At 38.9% G+C, this 23,321-nt stretch overlaps 1 protein-coding gene across 8 annotated transcripts in view; it reads right to left on the reverse strand.

Annotated features, from left to right (window-relative positions):
- LOC145356891 (AMP deaminase 2-like) overlaps positions 1-23,321 on the reverse strand; it is a 147,188-nt gene that overhangs the window by 79,130 nt on the left and 44,737 nt on the right. The window contains exon 1 of one of the 8 annotated variants that reach the window (XM_080209865.1): positions 8,855-11,233. The exons of 4 other annotated variants lie outside the window; for them this stretch is intronic. In XM_080209865.1, coding sequence (XP_080065991.1) covers positions 8,855-9,077 — 223 coding nt within the window. In that variant the 5' untranslated portion in view covers positions 9,078-11,233. 3 more of the 8 variants (XM_080209868.1, XM_080209870.1, XM_080209869.1) reach the window with 3 other exon arrangements.

Genomic DNA, 23,321 nt, shown 5'->3' on the forward strand with positions numbered 1-23,321 from the left:
TTTTATCGTCCAATTATTCATCGAATTCTCCCTCTTTACAAAAGCAGCAAACCAAAAGGTATTGTTCCTTGTGTAACAGCATCCCTTACCCCAAATACCCACTCATTACATACGACCCCAGTGAATGTTGGAACATTGTTCAAAGAGTAGGGCAGCAGGGGCCGGGGAAGAAAGCGAGAGACAGAAGAAGATGAGGAAGACCATTGCAGGACCTTTCAACACACCTTACAAAGGAGGCTTTTTTCTTTGTCTCTTTTGCCGCCCTCCTGACTATCCCATCCACCCACCAAGAGTCAAGCTGATTGGGACCAGAATCATCTTGCAATGTCCCCCCAGGGAGGTGGTGGCATAGTCTTTGTCACTGGACAGTGATCCAGAGACCAAATTTGAAATTAGAAGTCCAATTGTCGCAAATAAAAATCATCCGATTCTCTAACGTCCTTCAGGGATGAAAATCTGCCATTCTCACCTCGTCTGGCGTTTGAGTCTAGATCCACAGCAATGTGGCTGATTTTTAAACACCCTGTGAATTGACTTTGGTGAGAGTAAGTAAGGGATGGACAATAAATGCTGGCCCAGTCAGCAACACCCACATCCCATGAATGAATTTTAAAAATTGCAATGTCTAAAATGTTTCCAAAATGCACTGCATTCTATCAAGAAGTCCATTCCAAATGTTGACCACTCTCCAGATGAAGAACTACTTGCCAATATCAGTCCTAAAGTTACTTTTTAGTTTGAACTTATGTTCTCAGTTCCCATTTAATTTAAAGTGAGATTTCACATTTTGCTTTTCTACTGCTCTAAGTTCGCCTCCCAAATATCACACCTGTTCTCTAAATTCAAAAGTCTATCCTTTTCTCTTAAATCAGACATCAGAGGTCAACCTCTTGCAGCTTAAAAATCATGACGACTATTATGTCCCATGACTAGATTTGTCAGTGATTCAAAATATTTTAAAATGATAAAGCAGGTAGTTGCTTTTTTTGTTTGCTATATAGGAGACAAAACATAACCAAAGTATCCCAGCATAATTTCAAGGCCCTTAATTATAATAATTTTCCCCCATCTCCTCTACTTATCAGGCTGCACCTACTTCTAGATCTTCACCTGCACATCAGGAATGAACCATTTTGAGATGCAGATGAGCAGCCCAGTGATGAATCTCTTTGCATCAAGGTTGACAAGCAGGAACTTTTGTATTTGAGGATTTGCGAGTTAATCTGCAATTAAAAATTGTAGCTCAAAACATGGTCCAATTGAGGCTTCGTTGACAGTTAGATGGCTTGCTCTGGCTTCTGTTCTACCATTACATTCAATATTCTATTGGCTTTGTTCATTGCTTCACTGCATTTGTTGCTTAGCAGATTGTCAAGATTTGGATCTCTTTCTGCTTCATTCTTAGCTCCTTACAACACTATTCATGGCAGCAAGAAAAATGCTTCTTTTTCCATCCTTAGTGGGATGTCACTAGCCTTGAACATGTTTCTTCTGCTGTTGATCTGCCTTGATCAATTTTGTTAGTGTCACAAATAGAGTTACATTAACACTGCAATGAAGTTACTGTGAAATCCCCTAGCTGCCACACTTGGTTCCTGTTTGGATACACTGAGGGAGAATTTGGCATGGCAATACACCTAACCAGCACGTCTTTCGGACTGAGGTGAAACCAGAGCACCTGGAAGAAACCCACAGACACGGAGAGAACACGCAAAATCTGCGCAAACAATGACCCACTCCGGGAATTGAGTTCGGGTCCCTGGTGCTGTGAGACAGCAATGCTAACGACTGTGCCGCACACTCCAATATTTCTGAGCCACTTCTTCAGGCACACTGCCCTTTTAGTCAGTAAACGAAGGCAAATGTTCTGAAGACCATTGTGGCTATTATGCCAAAATGTCAAGATTGGTTTGCGATTCAAAACATTTTAAAACAGCCGAGTGTGAAGAAAGTAGACAGCTGCATTTTTAAAAAAATCTACTCACCATGAGCAAAAATGTAACAAAACCTATCAGTCATCAGCTTGCTGGGCAATATGTCCACTGTTATTTATTTTAATGGCCTAAAACTAATCACCCTGCACTGAAGAGTATCCCCAGGATCTGGACTGCTTCTACTTTTTTCCATAGATCAGTTACAGCCCAGAGTTTGTACAATATTGTCATGAGATTAAAAATATAGACCAGCATTTGTAGGCTGGAAAAATAAAGATCAGCACAAGCCAAAACACAATAGCACCACACCAAATAACTTCCATTTTAAGAACTAAAGAAAGAACAACAATAAATTCAAACTTATAAACATCATGTGATACAAGTGTGTGTTCAGGGTTGTGCAAATTCAGATGTATTTTCAAGGAAGAAGGCACTAAGTTTTACAAAAGGTAACAAAAATGACTCGCTGTTTTGTATTTTGTCTGTCACTTGAACTGATCACTGCATTCACAGAAGAACAGAAATATTACTAAGGTGAATTTAAAATGATAGCTGTTGCAAAAGACTGTGTATGCTAAGGTTATCATCACACTTACATTATCTGAAACCGGTAGCCAGGTGCTCAAAGGGGAAACATTTTATCCCAATAGATAGCAGTCTTTCACCAAAACCACTCATGCCAAACTTTTGAAGAACCAAATGTAATAAAACATTTGAACCTCTGCCATAAATAACCTTTAACTGAATGGAATATAACAAAAAAGATTGATAAGAGTTCCACAATGATTCAAGACAAATGTCCCTAAACACAACTTGGTACAAAGGATAAAAAAAATATATCTCTTCACTTTTGTATGAAAACATGTCAACATTGAGTTGAATCCCCCAGTAGAATCTCACATTGTGTAAATCAGGAATAGAACACGTAGGCCACAACTAATTTAAATCTGTTTGCTGTTGATACCCCGATCCTTTACATGGTTGAAGTGATTTCAAGATTTACTTTAAAACATTTATACAAAGTGCAAAACGTTAATTGATATTTGGTACTATCTCCTAGTAACCTAAAAAGATCAGCAAGCTACATAACTTCAACTGTTATCCGTTCATTTGAATCCTGCCATTTTTCTATTTGCTCCTATCTACCATTATGCTACTTCATATGAATTATGATTCAATTCACAACATGCTGCTTGGAAAGTCAAAACCAAGTCCATGTGATGTGGGACGAGAGGACAATGGGTAAGTGGGGTACAGCACAACAACATAATTAAATCCCCATTTTAAGATTTAAATAGCGTGTCTGTATTTTTATCTACCAGTTGGTTTTATATATTATTTAGCTGATATCACATGATATTGGATACAGGGAATCAAAACCAAGTATCATCTTCAGGTGAAGCACAATTATAAAATGGGAGATCATTTGCTCATGAGATGCAGAAATAATTCAGTCCACATTTTAAAGTCACACATTTGGGCCTTATTTTTATGTAAAGCTTCATTATGATAATATTTATAGCTAAATAGCATTGTTAAATCAATTTGAAGACTTGATTGGAGCATAATAGTCCCTCTCCAGTAGAAAAATGAGACACTATACATCAGCCACTTCAAAGAGATTGTAATTATAAAGTGGCAACTCTATGTAGTTTCATTGTAAATGTGGGCAAGGAATTTATAACTGTGAAAAATACAAGTGTGTTGTAACAGGAAATAAGGTTATGTAGATGGGAAGATAACAGATTAAGTATTTTTAAATGTATTTACAACCACGTTCATTTTCAAACAGAAAAAAAGTATTTGGAATGAATTGAGATGTTTCCGTTGCTGTATCTTATTAAGATCACTTTTCACTCGACACATCAAATGTTTTGGACCGGTACAATACTACAGTCAGTCAAAGCTTAAGCTTACAAACTTCTTCAGTGATGGAACCTGTGAAAAGCCCTCAATATAGTTCAATAATCAATAATCAGAGTCTGTTTAACATTTAAAACAGCCCACTGAAACCACTGTGAGCAGAATTCTCTCCATTTACAATGACTGTCAACACATCAAAAGGGACCAATTTGTCCACGAACATACACTGATTATTTAAATGTAGAAGGCAAAGAGTACGAGCTCAAGCATAATACTCTGATTCTCAGCTAGCCAAGAATACGGTTCAGAGAAAACAGGGGCCAGTGAATGATGCATCTTCTCAGTTCAATGTCCTCCTCTGCAGCAGTGACTACCATGTCAGAATGAAGCTCTGTGCCACATCAGGCAATGCTCAATAGAGTAGGCCACGATGGCAAAAACAATCATCTTATGAGACTGAAGGCTGCCCACTTTAGTGAATGACTAACATCTTACTATCATAAGTAAAACAACCCACAAGGGTTGTTAGCTGGTAGAAATCAACAAGTTGTGCAACCTCTCCATTGTGTATCCTGCACAGCAGCCCAAAGCTTGCCATCCTCAGTGAGCTTGTAGGGCTGAGTCATTGAGGATATTCAGGGGACGAGAGAGGCAAATTTATAATCTACTGGGTAGTCAAGGCAGACGATGGAAAGCTGACAAGAAAGTAGATTTGAGACCATGATCTTATTGAATGGTGGAACAGATTCAAGGGGCCATATGGTCTTTTCCTGCTCTGATTTGTTTGTATTCTTATGTTTTCAACCAATAGAATAGCAAAATATTTAAAATACTGAATGTTAAATTCCACTGTTTTCACACACTTTCATTTTGAGCTCGTCTAGAATTATGCACCATTTTAGTTATGAGGCAAGGGGAAAAAGTCATCAGGTACAATTTTTCCAGCTCAATAAAAGTAACAGAGTTAATGGGGAGGGTTGCCATTGACAAATATGGTATAAATGAATTAAAGAAATAATAATGTGGTTTTATGTTGGAACTGTAATTTGGCTCCTGGAATTTTATGTTGCTAAATCTGGCTCCTTATTACAATGATCTTACGGGGCTCCAAAAGACCAGCATCTGCAAGTCTTCCACTAGGATAAGAAAGCAAATTCAGCAATGTTAATCATAGAATCCCAACATGCAAAAGAGTCCAAAGAGTCTGCACTGTCAACAATCCCACCCCGGCCCTATTCTTGTATCCCTTTAATTCCCGACACTAAGGAGCAATTTGGCATGGCCAATCCACCTCTGGAATGCAAGAGGAAACCGGAACACCTGGGAGGAAACCCAGGCAGACATGGGGAGAACATGCAAACTCCACACAGTCCCTGAGACCAGAATTGAACCTGGGGTCCCCAGTGCTATGAGGCAGCAGTTCTAACTACTGTGCTGCCCAAGGTCTGTGGAGATGCTGGGGTACTATCTCAAAAACATGTATTAATTTAACTAATCATAATAGAACTATATTGGGTTTCCAGTCAGAGAAGGAATATGATCAACGGGCAGATACGTAGAAAAGATGAAAAAGAAACTGCTTGAGCCCTTCCTGATCATGAACATTTTTATCCTAATAAAACCCATGGATTGAAACCATTTACAGATGTCCCAGAACTACATAGTCTGCAAGATTCAGCTGGCTGCAGCCGCATAATGTGAAGCACCATTGATAATTATTACAACATTGATTGTTGTCCTGTTAAATAATTATCCAATAATGACCCTTGAACACCAATTTTCAAAAATAATACTAATGCAAGGTTGCACATCCAATCATTTAACCTACCTACTTGTAGAAACTGATGAACTGTGCACCTTCAACAGGTTATTTAATTTCCAACATTTTCTTTAGCTCTCTTAGCTTCTGAGTTTTAATATATGGATTGCCTGGGGATGTACTGCAGGCCAATATTCTGCAAAGATTTATCAAAGCCACATCATTGTACTTCATAAGACTTGTAAATTTATAGTAACTTTTATTTTTATGTTGGACTGTGCACCTGTGGTTAACACCATGTTGTGTCACTTGGACTCACGGCTGTAGGCAAGTGTTGCAACGAGAAGATCCACAAAGCAGTGTGCAACATTTAGGAATCATTTTTGAAAAGGTGATACAGGGAAAAAAGATTGTAGGAATGTAGGAACATTTGCTAACCCAACCAAAAGCTTAAACTCAGTTACTTCTGCGGTAATTAATGCACAAACTTCACCTTTAGAAACAAACGCAGATGAACCAGACATTACTGATGGTCAAATGCATTTAAAATAGCACACAGAAAGAGTCATGAGCATTTCCATTATCAGAGTATTATTTAAATTTCAAATTAGCAACCATATTTCTAAACACCAAGTCAAAATCACATAACAAAGGGACTCAAAAATGTTCGTGCAATGTTAATTTTTACTCTGTTTTACTGCAGATATACCTGTAAATGCGGGTGATACATTTTTCTGTATATCTCTCAACAAATCCCAAATTGAAAGAGAAAAATGAAGGAGGAAAAAGGTCAGCTCACTCCAATTATGCATTCATAACAATGTAAGGTTTGTATTGTTCACCAAAAGCCATAAGCAGGCATGATTGCAAACTTAATCTCCCGTCAAGCTGGAGCTGGCTGTCTTAATTTCCATCCACGTGTTCTCACCAACAGCACAAAAAGTTAATTCGATGCAACTTCAGAAATTAGAACCTTAAGTCCTCCTCTTTCTCCCACCCCCTTCCTCATTTTCTCCAGTACATATCTGAGAATTACAGAGGTTGGTCTTCCTCTTTGCAGCATAGAGGAGATTAATCGAACCCCTGAGTTACTATTGAGTATTAAAGAGTGCTGTGCCATCTGATGCATAACACATCAGGGTAAATGACCTACTGTGACTGAATGAAAACAATTCTGCACATCAAGTTAATAATGTGCACAATTCAAGACAAAAATTAAGATTAATTTATGTAAAAAGAAAGCATTTTAATTACTTTCACCAGATTATTCTAGGATGGAGGGGACTACTACTCACTCAACATTTACAATAATACATTCCTAAACATCTGTAACATTTTAGAAGTAGAGCACTGTGAAATGGATGGTCCCTTATGCACATCCCACGCCTTAGGGACTATATATTCTTCCAGACTGAGATTCTGAGTTCAACCGTTTCAGGTCATAATCAGGGTCCCGTTTTGTGAGAGAAGTGGTGTTGGGAATCTCTGAACTCACTTTTTGTTTCTTTACTTGTCCCACTATCTACCCTTTTTTTGCATTGTAGGATTATCCTCATCATTTAATCCATTTGATCACAGACGTGCCTCTTGTTGGTTCTTCCTCTCCTCCCAACCTTTTTTTGCCCCTTTTGTATTTGTGAAAAACTACTACCCCTCCAAATTTTAATTCTGACAAAAGGCCATTGTTCTGCAGTATTAACTACCTCTGTCCCCATGAGTGCTGCTTGGCTGTTGAGTATTTCTAGAAGATTCAGTTGCTACTACCCTCCCCCCCAACCACCACTACACACACTGAGTAGTGTAAAAAATAGTTTGGTTTGAATATGCTTGCTAACGAATACCTTGAAAAAAATGAATACACACACTTGAACCTCAAATTCTTTATAATGACTTGTCTACCACATAATAACACTGTATGAGTAACACTGAGAGTTTATATATGAATTTGATACAAAGAAACCACATTTTCAAATATGTTTTATGACAGAAATTCAGAAAACTAACCAAAAAAATTGCACATTTGAAATGTGCTCAATTTTGTACCAATTTTTTGAGTCACATGAGTGCTAATTTGGGAATCCTCCACAAATATCAGTAGGTCCCTATTTAGCCATCAGTTACTGAAACTTTAGTCAACACGGGTATTAGGTGAAAATTCTTACGAGTGTCAGCAGTCCGTTATTTTCACAAAAGACTAGATCGATGCAGCATTTTGCATAGGTTACGCCAGCTGAATGCAGAAGAAATGACAGGCTCTGCCCTTAGATGCCCGTTTAGAAGCAGTATCTTTGCAAAATGGGCTGGCTTTCGGAGCTGAGACTAAGAATGGAAGGCGCGACTGTAGATCCTTCCTCAGACAAGCGGACAACTACAGCAAATGCAACCTTTAAAACAAATGCTGCAATCGCCGCTAACATCATTGCATAACCTGGTCAAAAATGCTGGCAGCAGGAAATACGGGGGAATTTAGTTGCATTACTACTTACCTTCACAGTTAATACATTGCAACACACGGAGAGGAAGTAGCAGTTTGACTAAAAGGGTATCCTGGTTCCTTTGCGGGGCACGGTAAAATTACTCGGAAATAACATGCCAGCTCAGCATTACCAGGCACTGAAACAAAAACCCTGAAATTATTAAATTAATTTCGGCCACAACAGAAGATTGTAACTTCCTAAAAAAACATAACTGCGTCGTGCGATTGCTACTTACCAGGCAATTGAAAGCAGAGGAAGAGAGATGGGGGAGGGGGAGATTTGCAAGGCTAGATTTTCAACTGACTCGCCTCGTCTACCCGGCTTGCCAAGAGCAAATACAGATTCAAGACGGGGCCGCAGAGATACATGGGGATGTCTGCCGCAGCCCAGAGGGAGAGCTCGAGCTTCTTTTCCACAGCTAAAACGAATGCGCTCGGTCCACTGCCAAGCTCATTCAATCGTCGCAAGCCTCAGCGCCGAAACATCTTTAAATAGCCCCGTTTGACAGCCCCTGCCACCGCCAGCAGGAGGAGGAGGGGTTAACAAATGCAAATCGCTCCCAAGGAAAGTCCGAAGCACAGAACGGGACCCGGACCGGAACAGATCCGGGACAAGTTAGGAAGTGATACCCTTAAACTTGACAGCACCTTCGGCGACCAACCATCTCTGAAGTGAGTGGTCAGAATAATAATCTCTTCCCTTCTCACCGCGGTTTCTCAAGCTAATGTTCTCCCCTTTCACTGCTGTGTTTGACAGGAGTGCTGATTACATAGTTGAGTGTCAGCAGATCAAAGACAGACGGGGACAAAACAACAAGGCACCTGGTGACGATGTGCTTCTCCAAGTCCCCCCGAACAAGTACTTTTCCAAATATTCTCCATCTCTTTCCTCCTCAATCTCCAACATCTTACACATTCTTAATCCCTGCCATCTCCAACTGCAATGCTGAGCTTTGCATCGACACTGAACCTTCTGCAACAGCAGCCAGAGTTTCAATGCCACACTTGAACAGAAATGAGCTGAGTTGCACAACTCTCTAGGCATCCAGGGCCCAACTCTTCACAAGTGCCAACACTGCAGATCAGAAACATGGAAAGCATACGGCGGTCTACTGACCTCGCCAACAAAGAACTTGCAGCTACAGCTATGCTCACCACTACGGTCACCAAAAGAGAAAATGTGGGAAATTCTCAGCAGGTCTGGCCGCATCCGTGAGGAAAGAGCTGACGTTTCAAGTCCAGATGACCCTATGGCGACCAATCTCGGTGTGAAAGTAACAATTGCTCATCATGACTTCATTCAGCCTGTTCTTTATGCTATAGCCTACAATACTTTAAACCCGAGGAAGGATCTAATATCAGTATGTTTTTATTTGTTTCATCAGAATTCCTACATTCAAGCTATTGCCTTCCACCAGAGAGCACTTAGCCCATCACCTAATCTATATTTAGAGCAGCAACTCCCTTCAGTTGCTGTGGCATATGTTTAAATTTATTTGTGTCACAAGTAGGCTTACATTAACACTGCAAAAAAGTTACTGTGAAAATCCCCTAGTTGCCACACTGTTGAGCCTGTTTGGGTACACTGAGGGAGAATTTAGTATGGCCGATGCATTTAACCAGCACGTCTTTTGGACTGTCGGAGAAAACTGGAGCACCCAGAGGAAACCCATGCAGTCATGGCGAGAACATGCAGACGCTGCACAGGTAGTGACCCAGGCTGGGAATTGAACCCGGGTCCCTGGTGTTGTGAGGCAGCAATATTAACCACTGTGCCACCCCTATGTTAAGCTGCACAAAGATTTATATGGGAACAGGGGGAATCAGCCTTCTGTTTTAAGTTTTGTAGCATCTTCACTTAATTTTACATTCTACACAGAAGCATGGGCACCAATACAGTTGATCAATTTTATTCAGAAGCCATAACAAATTTGCATGTTAAATTTTAAATCATGGTTTTATTCAAAATACATCAACATAACGTTTTCTGTGCCCTGAAGGTGGTAACTCCATGGTGAATCCATGGGTGGAAGTGGCCTTCTAGCACTTAAAAGTGGTTATTCCTCAGGAATAAGACACAACTATGGAAATGGAGGCAGACAATCAAAGTTGGAGAGTAGTTCCAAAATGGAATTCTGACGAGGAATGGGAACCCTGATCATTTTAACCATTTGCTGAACTAGAATGCTGAGGTCAGCTAATTCAGCGCCAGAAATAGAACCTAGTTCATATGATAAAGGAGCAGAATTAGGCCATTTGGCCCATTGAATCTGCTCCACCATTCGATTATGGCTGATATGTTCCTCATCCCCATTTTCCTGCCTTCTCCCCATAACCTTTCAACCCATTACCAATTAAAAATCTGTTTAACTCCTCAAATTTACTCACTGTCCCAACATCCACTGCGCTGTGGGGTAGCGAATTCCACAGATTCTCAACCCTTTGGGAGAAGTAGTTTCTCCTCTGTTTTAAATTTGCTATCCCTTATCCTAAGACTATGACCTCTAGTCCTAGAATGCCCTGTAAGAGGAAGCATTCAACTCCGTATCTATTTTATCCATACCTTTTATCATCTTATGTATGTCAATTTGATCTCCCCTCAACCTGTAACTTTCTTTTCTGCATGCTTTAGCTATTCATGGGTTTAACCCATCTTGAAAAATTATTAATTTTTAAAAGCTAGGTGAAATATGAAGGTCTAATTTTTGAAGCACATTTCACCCACATTCAAACTCAACACAGTTAGGAAGTTAAAGAAAATAGATCTATGGAATTCTATAAGTTCTGTTTTCAGCCCAACAAAGTTTTATTTTTTGCTCATTTCCTTTCACAGTTGTATAGAGTGTCTGATTAATTTTCCCGCGAAAACATTCCAGGCAGGAGCTGCCTATCTGCACAGAAATAAGAGTTAATACTCTGCATACTGTATATTGCAACTTGTTTTTGGTACTGGGATAAATAGAATAGTCTTGGTATGCTGAACAACGGAGCCTTCACTGGCCCTTAGAAGTTTTTTTTCCTGAGAGGATGCAATTATCTGTTCTATGGCTGCCTCCAATACATCCTAATCCTGATAATACTCTATTATGTAAAATTAACTATAGGGAAACTAATGTCAAAGTTCACGCTTAAAAATACCATTCAGCCAAAATATGCAACCACACCAATACAGAAATGTGTAACATTGCACATTAACAAAATTAATAAAATCACCTACAGTTATTTGACAAAAAGTAGACTTATGAAATATTTGAATGTGGTGGTCTAAAATCCTGCAACGTTGTTACACTGAAAACAACACATTGCTGTTTAGTTGTTCAGGCAAACTTTAGCACTGCAGTGTTAGTGTGAAAAATATTTTATTCTGGTGGAAAAATATTTCAGATCAGGGAATAAGGGTAGCTGATAAAAACCCAAAATAAGTTACTGACGTTTTCTGGGAACTCTGGAACCATCAAACTCCCAACATAACTGGCCCTGGGAACTAGACTTTTACTTATCAATGTTGATGTTTCATTAAAATGGTTCTCTGCAAAATACTACGGCAGAAGTCCATGGTTATCACTGTTGTTGAGCTTGGTAATACAAACTGTAAAATCAGAAATTTGTCCTCAGGGAGAATCTACCAAAATACAATTCAGAATCACGTCTATAGGTTAGTATCCTACACATCAAATAATAATAAATAGCTTATAGATATATAAAAATGAACATCAAGTAACATGGCGGCATAGCGGTAATATCACACTAGTAATGTCTTGTTCTGGAGACATGCATTTAAATCCTACCATGGCAGCAGGTGAAATTTTTATGAAATAAATTAATGGAAACATAGAAAATAGGAGAAGTAGGTCATTCGGCCCTTCAAGTCTGCTTTTCATTATGATCATGGCTGGTCATACAATTCAATAGCCTGATCCACCACCCACCCCCTTCCCATACCCTGCAATACCCTTTGATTTGTTTCACCCCAAGAGCTATATCTAACTCCTTCTTGAAAACATACAATGTTTTGGCCTCACATTTATCCAAATTATACTGCAGCTGTTACAAACTGAACTAGTCCAAATCACTAGTGCTATCTGCAAATTTGGAGATATTACATTTAACTCCCTCATCTAAATCAATAATAGTGAATAGCTGGGGTCCCAGAAATGATCCCTGTGGTACAACACTAGTCACTGCCTGCCATTTGGAAAAAGACCCGTTTATTTCTACTCTTTTGTTTCCTGTCTGCCAACCAGTTTTCTACCAGATTTCAGTACACTACCCCCAATCCCATACGCTTTAATTTTACACACTAATCATTTAAGTTGACTTTGTCAAAAGCCTTCTGAAAGTCCAAATAAACCACATCCACTGACTCCCCCTCATCAACTCTACTAGTTACATCCTTGAAGAATTCCAGTAGATTTGTCAAGCAAAATTTCCCTTTTATAAATCCATGCTGACTCTGTCCAATCATGCCACTCTTTTCCAAGTGTTTTGCCATAAAATCTTTGATAATGGAGTCTTGAATTTTCCCCACTACTAATATCAGGCTTACTGATCTACAATTCCCTGTTTTCTCTCCACCTCCCTTTTTAAATAGTGATGATACATTAGCTAGCCTCCAATCTGTGGGAACTGTTCCAGAGTCTATAAAATCTTGGAAGCTGACCATCAATACATCCACTATTCCTTGGACCACTTACTTAATTACTCTGAGATGTAGATGATTAGACCATGGAGATTTATCAGCCTTCAATCCCATCAGTTTTCCCAACACCATTTCTCTACTAATACTGATCTCCTTCACTTCTTCCTCTCACAGTGTTCACCAACATTTCTGGCATCTCATTGTGTCCTCCTTTGTGAAGACAAAACCAAAAGTATGTATTCAGTTGGTCGGCCATTTCTTTGTTTGCATTTATAAATTCCCGTTTCTGATTGTCAGGGACTTGCATTTGCTTTCATCAATCTTTTTCTCCTCATATAACCTGTTCAGACCTTTGCAGTCAGTTTATGTTCCATGCAAACTTACTCTCATGCTCTATTTTCCCATTCCTAATCAGTCCCATGGTCCTCCTTTGCCGAATTCTAAACTGCTCCATACCCTCAGGTCTGTTCCTTTTCTTGGCCAATTTGTATGCCTCTCCCTTGAATCTAATTTCCCTTCTAAGGGACAAAGTAAAGTAAACCTTAGAGGGGGAATTTTGGATAAGTTAAATCTGGAAATTCTTCTGTAGCTTAGTGGATACATTTCTACTGTTAATCAACGTTGCATTTCATTATTGTTACAGTTAAAATTTTAAAACTTGATTTTTTTCCATATGATCATTTTACTCGGTCATTAGAAATTCAGATACCTTTTGGTCTGTATGGGGATCGTAACAACTGTAGAACAAAGTTGCACCACCAGTGTCCTAGTTAGCGGACACTAGTGTGGAAATATTGTGCTGAATTGACTGGTGACTAAAATTTGCAATGAACTGTAGGTGATAGGGTAAAGACTACACTCAATATGAGTGTGGCTTCTTCTTGGGGAATGTTATTAATGAGGTAAATGTAGTACAAGTTTGGATCTGTTTCATCACTTCAAAATGTTTCTGCTCTGGTTACTGAAACTACAGTCCTAAATATGCACATCAGGGTGAAATAATCTTGAGTACTTTGCGCAAGGGCAGGTCCAATCCACAGTGCCACGACCTCCACCACAGGTAGGGCAAGGAGGCAAGTCTCAAATCAATCCCAGCCAGAATGGAGATCGAACCCTGTGTTGTTGGTACCAATCTAATTCATAAATGGATGCTCAGCCAACTGAGCCATGCGGCCCCACAAGGAGTTTGGGTTGCTGTGGCAACATACATATACCTTTACATGCATGTTGTAACCTAGCTATCCAATGCACCTTTTGATCTTTTGGAGAAATATGTGATTTTTATTCTCTTCTTTTGATTATCAGACGTTTAGTCAAATTTACTTTCTTGTTTTTCTGTTAAATTCAGTTGATCATCATTTGGCACAATTAGTCATATTTTCAACTGCACTGCATCAATGCCACATTGTCAATTTGAACACAAACCACTCAATCATCCCTGATGCTTCCTTATGCGTGATTCAACACCAACATTAGGCACTGTAATATTATTTTCATCTAGCACAGGACTGTTAATTGATCCCATTTTCTCTCTGTGGTCTATTGGTGTCACCCAATACCTGGACAACAATCGAAGTAGGAAAGAATCATTCTCTGTATAAAAAAGACTGCCGTAATATTTAGACCAGTTCCGTACCATAGATGACTAATCTAAAATGTCAGCTTGACTAACTTGTAGAATTCTGGCCTCTGACAATAATAGCGCTAAAGAGCAATTCACTACCACATAAAGTACTTGAGGCCAAAATACATGTTAAGACTTAGGTGGGGGAGGGGAGAGGTGGTGTGGGGGGTGCAAAGGGGATCAAAATATATTGGGGCAGAGTGGAGGTGGGATCAGGCTATTGAGGTGCATGATCAGCCATGATAATAATGAATGGTGGAGCAGATTCAAAGGGCCAAATGGCCTCCTCCTGCTATTTTCTGCATTTCGATGTTTCTTAAGTGGTATTCTCCAAGAACCAATCCAAAGCTATGCTCCACTCTCAACAAATGGGTTATTTTTACCTTTTCCAGCTGCACAATTTATAATCTCTGAAATGAATTCCACAGTGTGAGTTACTCTTGAAAATTCCACTCTCAAGCCAAGGCTAGGCAAATCTTTTATTTCAATCCTTGTAAACTTGGTCCTTTTCATCCAAGCACAAGCTCCCCTGTATTTGGCATGGTGAACAATAAAGATTGGCTGCCTCTAACTCTCAGGTCTCTCTCTCAGATCAATGCAGACTTAACTTGCAAGGTCTAATGATATTTAAAGAATTGCTATGGATTCTTCCATTCATAAAGCCCATCTCCATAGCAACATGAATCACCTGGACCCTGTATCCAAGTAGAAGTGATAATTAGCTATCCTCTATTTTCAGAAAGCATCTGTGCAGAATTAAGTAGTAAAATTCCAGGTGACCCTCATCTGTTATAGATTCATAGGCTGGAATTTTCCATCACGCCCACAACAGGACGTGCAAGAGGTAGACCACGGAAAAGTCTGTTGACCTCCGGTGGGATTTTTCAGTTCCGAGATGAGGGAGGACATAAAATCCCACAGAGTTTTACAGCCCCCCCCCCCCAATTCCATTCCATCTTGTAATTAAATAGATCGTTTGTAAAGATTTAAAGATCAGTTATTATTAGTTAATAATAACTAATCTTGTAATTAAATAGATCACTTAAAGTATAACCACTCAAACTCAGAGACATTCCTATCACCGTCCCAATAGTCTATCTACTGTCAGCACTGCTGCTCTGGCCATTGTTTACAGGTTTGATCATCTCACACCTTCTTTCTAGTAAGACAACTGAGGCCCCCTTTAACAACCAAGCCACACAACCTTGTCGTCAGCCAGAATTGAGAACAGGTCAAATGGAGTTTGCATGTTCTCCCTGTGTCTGTGTGGGTTTCCTCTGGACGCTCTGGTTTCCTCCCACAATCTGAAGATGTGCGGGTTAGGTTGATTGGTCATGGTAAATTGCCCCGTTAGTGTCAGGAAAATTAACAGGGTAAATACATGAGGTTATGGAGATAGGGCCTGGGTGGAATTGTTGTCATTGCAGACTTGATGGGCCAAAATGGCCTCTTTCTGCACTGTAGGGATTCGATTCAATTCTATTCTATGGCCTTCAATCTTTCATTTTATCGTAAATTAACAAGTCAATCCCAAAACATAATCTTATAAATTTCATACCTATAGCAAATTAATTATAAAAAACTGAATCTTGTGTGGTATTGCTCACAGACTTATTTAAAATTAATTTCCTGAACTCATCAATTGTGTTAATTCTCGGAATGATTTTTTTCATTAAACCTATCTGATAAAGTTACTTTTAACCTGGTTGATAGACAATACATCCAAATTACTGAAACAAAAATCAACTTTCTGTACAATTTCTATAAATAACTAAAGAAAGTTACATTGCTTTTACAAGTTTTTAAGTGTCCAGATCACCAACAATCTGTCCTGGACCCCCATGCCGACACTATGGTTAAGAAAGCCCACCAACATCTCTACTTTCTCAGAAGACTGAGGAAATTTGGCATGTCCACTAAGACTCTCACCAACTTTTACAGATGCACCATAGAAAGCATTTTTTCTGGTTGTATCACAAGTTGGTATGGCTCCTGCTCTGCTCAAGACCGCAAGGAACTACAAAAGGTCATGAATGTAGCCCAATCCATCATGCAAACCAGCCTCCCATCCATTGACTCCGTCTACACTTCCCGCTGCCTCGGCAAAGCAGCCAGCATAATTAAGGACTCCATGAACCCCGGACATTCTCTCTCTCTCACCTTCTTCCTTCATGAAAAAGATACAAAAGTCTGAGGTCACGTACCAACCAACTCAAGAACAGCTTCTTCCCTGCTGCTGTCAGATTTTTAAAGGGAGTACCTTTGCATTAACTTGATCTTTCTTCACACCCTAACTATGACTGTAACACTATATTCTGCTCTCTCTCGTTTCCTTCTCTATGAACAGTATGTTTTGTCTGTATAGGATGCAAGAAACAATACTTTTCACTGTATGCTAATACATGTGACAATAATAAATCAAATCAAATTGCTAACACCCATTCCGAACACCCCAGTTAGCAAAGATTACTGTGAAATAATGACTGACTGTACTTGCAATAATTATTACACGTCATGTGACCATGGCATACACACATGTGACCAGATGGCTGGCAAGTGACCTGTTGTCAGCTATCTACCAATGCTGTCACTGAATACAAAACATTGGAGCAGCAATATGGAGTGTCATGGTATAGTACGACATTACAAGATTGGCTGTTCCACTATGAGAAGAAACCTAACATTATTACTATGCTGCTCTTACACAGGCCCTTCAGAAAATTTCACATTTGCAATGTGAGTGATGCCTAGGAATAACTTATCCATCCAAGAGCATACACCAAGGGTAATTTTTCACACAGGGATTGGAGTGGAGCAGCAAACAAAATAAACCAAGCTATGCTTTAGAATGGTTTAAGACATCAGAGACATCTGTGAAATATAACTAAATATTTCTAATGTGATTGGATTGCAATTAATGGAATTACATTACTTCCCTCAAAATGTAAGATTACCTTATCAAGGTATACAAAATTATGAGGGATATAGATAGGATATAGAGGAAGAATCTTTTCCCCATAGTAGAGGGGTCAATAACGTAGATTTAAGGGAAGGAGAAGGAGATTTATCGGGGATTTGAGGGAAAGTTTTTTCATCCAGGGGGTGGTGGGAATCTCAAACTCACTGCCTGAAAGAAGCAGGAACCTTCACATTTCAGATGAGCACTTGAAACACCACTGCACACAAAGCTATGGACAAAGTGCTGGAAATTGGGATTAGAATGGATAGGTGTTTGTTGGCTGGCACAGACACGATGGGCCAAGAGGTTCTTTCTGAGTTGTAAAACTCTCCGAATCTATAACAAGTGTGGTTTACCTGGAATTTTAATATTTTATGCTGAACAGATGCTTCCTAAAAATCATACTTTAAGCACACGTGTCAAGCACGCCCAATGAACTAAACAAATTCAAGAAATTAAACAAATGTCCTGCAATTGTGCGATGTTTCCAGCACATCCTTATCAGAGATAAGTTGATGCTTATCCAGCTGTACATAGGGTTCAGACTACAAACTCTATTGAACTGACAGCTGGTTATAATTTTATGGCCCATTGAAAATCAATGCATTATTAGACCTTTAATAATCTCAGGTTGACATCATACAGTTTTCAATGGTCCTTGCATGAGCAACTCCACAAAATGTTTGCTTTAGTTGAGTTAAGAGGAGTGATTTTCAATCTACTCCTTGTCAAGGCTGCTAATAAAAACTGTCAAGACCTTTGGATATTCCGACATACTCCAGGACCTCCTCCTGTTCTAACTTCTGAACGTCATGTCAAATACTCAAAGGAAATGAGTATCTTCACTGAAAAACGCTTCATCTTTTAGGACTAGTAGGCTGCTTGTGGCATCTCTCATGGTAAATCATTGATTAATAGGGCAAAAGTGATAATGGTAGAATAGAATCCATGAATATGTATTACAATGGGTGATAAGTTATAAAGTTGAATGGATCCATCACTAGAATTCATTGGTAGTTGCTAGTGGTGAGTGTATGCACAGAAAAGAAACATGGGCAAGCCAGGTCTCAAAGAATAAAAGAATGGAATAAAAAAAGGATAGGAAGTAAAAAAGATGAACGGCGGTGATATTGTTGGAAATAAAGATATTAGTTGGTTTGGACTAGTGTAGGTAACAACAAAAACACAACAGGGCAATAATTATCGACTATGTAATGGGTTACGTGGGAGAAATGCAAGTAAGTAATTAAATCAGTCTTGTAAATCTCTTGCGCAAGGATAGAACTCTTTCCACTGAAGTTATCTGCATCCCATCATCAGTAATGCACAACTGATGTTTTTTAATCTATTCTTCAGTAAAGATTTTAGCTTTAATGGTCATGCACTTCAAACTATTTTATCTGGTTACTAAGCAGCAGCCTGTCAGTACAGCATCATGGAATTGTACCACACTCAGAGTAGCTTTCATCTTATCCAGACAGTTCTTATGTTATTAAATCAACCGTGAGAAGATGAAAAGGAACATTTCCAGTGGACCATTCATACAAAGAAATGATATTTAGATTACAGATATTCAACTTGTGGACAAACAATTTTCAGCACATGCTTCATTGATAGGCTGTCCTGTAGAATATTAATGCATAGGATCCTTCAGTTTGTCTCCCAACTGGAAAGGTTATTTCCAGTTAAAATGGATAAAATGGGCAAGTTGTAGAGTTTAGAGCTACAAAACAGAGTTGGGGAGACAAACTTTGTTCTTCTCTCAGCAAAAATGAAGTGTGCACTTAAGCCATGAATAAAATTCAGTGTGTCCAAGGTGGGGAATAGAACATATTACCAATTTTGTCCTTCAAACCCAGTCAGCCATAGATCAAACCTCCCTATTCTGCCCCAATATAATGGCTAAAAGCAGACGTGAAAGAGAACCACACCTCTAACCATCCCCTATCCCAGCAATTCTGTGGTGACATTTCTATTTCCAAAACTAGCAATCTTTATGGTCTAGGTGACACAGCCAATTTGTTCTGCCTGCAACAAATGGGGCAATTACTTACCTCTACTGAAGCAGTAGTGAAGACATTTTCATTCCATCAATCTGCACTGGACTTGAACCCAGATTCCGGAGCTAAATGGACAAAGTACTGCTGTGCCAGCTCTTTAAGAATTGCAATCACAGCCAATTTAAAATCCTAAGATGTCACGATTCCAAAAAATGGAATTGAGGAAGTCACGATACAATTACAAAGAAGTTCTTCAAATAAACTGGAACAATTGGGATTTATGGAATTTAGTCTTGTGATGCATGCTCATTGCGGTATGTGACCTGCTCACTCAGTGCCAACAACTAATACCAATGATTGCAGACCTTCTGTGGTACATTGAAGAGATGAGGAAGAAAAAGTGTGGATAATTGTAAATTTTAGCCAGATTATTGATGAATGTGATGGCTGCTGATTGCTGCACACGTATAATTGAAGTGGCAAAGCCAGATGTGGTAACAAATACTGTTAGTATAGTATTTATAAGGTTGGTGATTGTCAAAGCAAAGGCACAGCTTTGCTTCAAGCACAGGAAAAAGGAGTGTTGATATAACCATTTAAGCCGTCTAATCTAACATTTTCAGAACCCAGCAGTTGCTTCATAAAACATTAATGATATTATCCAGTTCTCTATACTTGGAGTTCTGAAGAAAAAGGGGTTACATGTCGGGGTTGGACTTGCTGGTGGCAAAGATTTTTCTGTGTGGCTCTAGGAGAATCATTATTCACTATTGATATTGCAATTCCAGCAGTGCAAATACCCACTAGCTCAACAAATGTCAATGCAATGACACTTGTAGCTCCAACTGCTGTAACATAAATTGCTCCTTAGTGTCAGGGTGACAAGCAGGATAAATATGTGGGTTTAAGGGGATAGTGGGGATAGGGCCTGGGTGGGATTGTTGTTGGTGCAGACTCGATGGACCGACTGCCCTCCTTCTGCATGATGTAAACCTGGTGTTGTCAGACTTCTTACTCATTCTGCACCGCAGGGATTCTATGATTCTATGATAGGCAACTATTGAAACTCATGTGCTGTTGTTATGCCCAACATTAACTTTCAAGTAAGGGTGAAGCAATGTTTTTCAGCAAGCAGTGAACAGACATGGGGAACTTCTCTATCAAAGTTAAAAATACTGGGGAAAAAAAAAATCAGCAGATCAGATAGCATTTATGGAAAGAGGCAGATGGATTTAATGTTGATGATTGATAATCTTTTTGTCAAACATGGCGACCTGCAGTGATGCAATTAGCTTCTGTTCATAATATCTTCTGAGGTCAATGATACATTCTTAGCTGCTGAAATCATTTATATAAAAATATCTTCTGGTCTTGGTAATGCTACACCAGGTCCAGCATTTTTTTTGTTATTTTTCTACTCACAGATCTGCAAAATGAATAGCTAAAACATGTTTTGATGCATTAAAAGTATGCTGACTTTTGAAATAGGAGAGTTGTTTAATAATTACCAACGTAACAACGAGATATCTTTTCTAACAGGTAATGCTATACTGGTAGTACTATGTTTACTGGGGAAATGTTTGAAGAGAAGTAGAAGTTATTACCAAAAGGTGAATCATTGAATCCATACGGCCAGAAGGAGGCTATTCGGACCATTCGGTCTGCACTGGCCACAGTCCAACCTGGGCCCTATTCCCATAACCTCACATATTTACCCTGCTATTTCCCTTGACGCTATGGGGCAACTTACCAGGAACAATAAGCAGCCTGTGTTTAACCTTCAGCAAGTCTATTGTGCATTCAACTTAACAGACTTGCAAACTCCATATAAAATCCCTACCTCAATTGTTCTAGCTGAGTTCATTTACACTTTTTTGGAGGCTGAACCAATTACCATCACCTGTCTTTTACAAGGTAACAAGACAAAAATGCAAATTCCCAAAGCATGCACTTACTGATGCATTGACAGATTCCCCTCTCTTTCTTTTAAAGCTTTAGAAAAAAATTCAAGAATGCATTTTACAATTCAAACAAACGGAAACAAAATTATGTGCTTTAACATTATAGATAACACAATTCTTTTTACCAAATTTATATACACAATTATGAAGCAAAGATTAATTTTCCTTTCTTTTGTTATAATACAAGACAATCCTCTTCAAATATATTCAACAATTTCTTGGAGCAGGCATTTCTTTTCCATCGTATATTAGAAATCTCCCTTTTCTCTCTCAATTCTCTTATGCTAGCTAGGTCTATTCTTAGCCTTTATTCAGTCTGTTGAATGGATATTGTCCCGAAGGGGCTGGTTATCAACTTAGTACTCTAGGTTCAGACTTTTCTCATCTTGCCCTTGTACAACCAACTCAAGGGTTTCTGCAGCTAAAATGCTTTTCACTACTCTTACTTCTCCTGGCTGCCCAAGCCAAAGGGCAACATTTATCATTGTTTCTTACCAAACAATATGATGACACTGCAGTGTGTGAAAATTTATCTAGAAGACATTATTAATCTCATATCATCAGGTTCACCCAGAGCTGGGAACTTGACCATGCATTTCTCCCAAGTTAAATTTCTTTAATGTTTTGTTTGCTCTCAAAACTTCCTCTACCATGGCATGCTCCAAAATGCTATAATCTGAGTACTTAACCAGTTCAACTGCCCTATTAAAACTTCTCAATTGATTAGTTTCATCCTTGGATGCTGGCTCCTCTTTTTGAGGAGATCTGATCCGATTTATTGGAATGCAACTAATATTTTCTGGGTAGAATTGTTGGTTCAATGTCACTCCTGACTTGTTCTGCTTAATATTTAGACCTAAGTATATAATACCCCGATACGTGGCTTCCAACCGTGATTTTATCAATCACCCACTGTTCATATGATATCAAACCCACAAAAAAAGTCCCTATTCATAATAAAAATTCCTGCTAGTCTCTCCTTGTTATACCAAGAGAACATCACAAGGGTCTGCCTTTAATGGAAAACAACCCACTTACAACAAGATCGACCTGAAGGAAAAATACCATACTCTTGACACATCATTCAATCTGTAAGCATATTTGTTTAAGTTCTATATTGGAGGCTTCTTAGGTGGTTCCAAAAATACTTCAACTACATGATCTTTTAAATCCTATTGAGGGATTTGGCAGGGTCATGGATTAGCATCTTATCCAAAAGACAGAACTCTGAATAATGCGGTACACCCTATGTACTGCACTAAAGTGTCAGTTTAGCCCAAGTGTTGAAGTCATTTGACCGAGCCCGAATACACTATCTTCTCAATCAGAAGAGAGTGTGCCACAACTGAGAGAAGGTTGATGCCTTAAAAAAAAAGGAGACGAGGAAGGGGGAGATGTAGTGGGATTTAGGGAGGGAACACCACAGCAGAGAGCTAGGGGACTGAAGGGATGGTTTCCAGTGGTGGTGCTATATTGCCTCCACCATGAAGGAGGGGAGAGGATGTTTAAGGAGGGGTACAATAACAGTCCAATATATTTTAAAATATCTGGGTTCCATTACAAAATATGAACTAGAACCTATAAATGAAAATGTTAACAGGATGTTCACACAGATGGTATATTTTTAATAAAGAACATCTTTAATTATGTCAAAATACTGAATTACACTCTACAATAACAGAAGTATGTCTGAAATACTGCAGTATTCTATGCAAAAGCAAATCAAATATTATCCAGAGAAGGCAACAGCTGATGTTCTGTGTAAGCAAATAAAAAATATTTCTAGTGTACTGCTGGTTTCAATTCAGACTAAATAGATCGTATTATATAAACTAATGTATATTCAGGGAGATGCAGAGATATTGTTACACAGTGTTAATTAGCAGGCTTCTGCTGAAACGGGCAGCCATTTTACAGTCTGTTAGGATTACACAAGGTTGATAATGATTTGCTAAACTGACAAATTAACACTTCATAATTCAGCACGGTACTCCTTAATTTGTGTAGTGTCAACTGTATTCAAGACTGACTACATTTTTCAAGTGATTGTCTATTATAAAACAGAAATTTGGCCATCCAATGTTATAACAACTTATACACAAACAC

The sequence above is a fragment of the Carcharhinus amblyrhynchos genome, chromosome 22 (genome assembly GCF_965287045.1).
Source record: "Carcharhinus amblyrhynchos chromosome 22, sCarAmb.v2.hapA, whole genome shotgun sequence".
Lineage (NCBI taxonomy): Eukaryota > Metazoa > Chordata > Chondrichthyes > Carcharhiniformes > Carcharhinidae > Carcharhinus > Carcharhinus amblyrhynchos.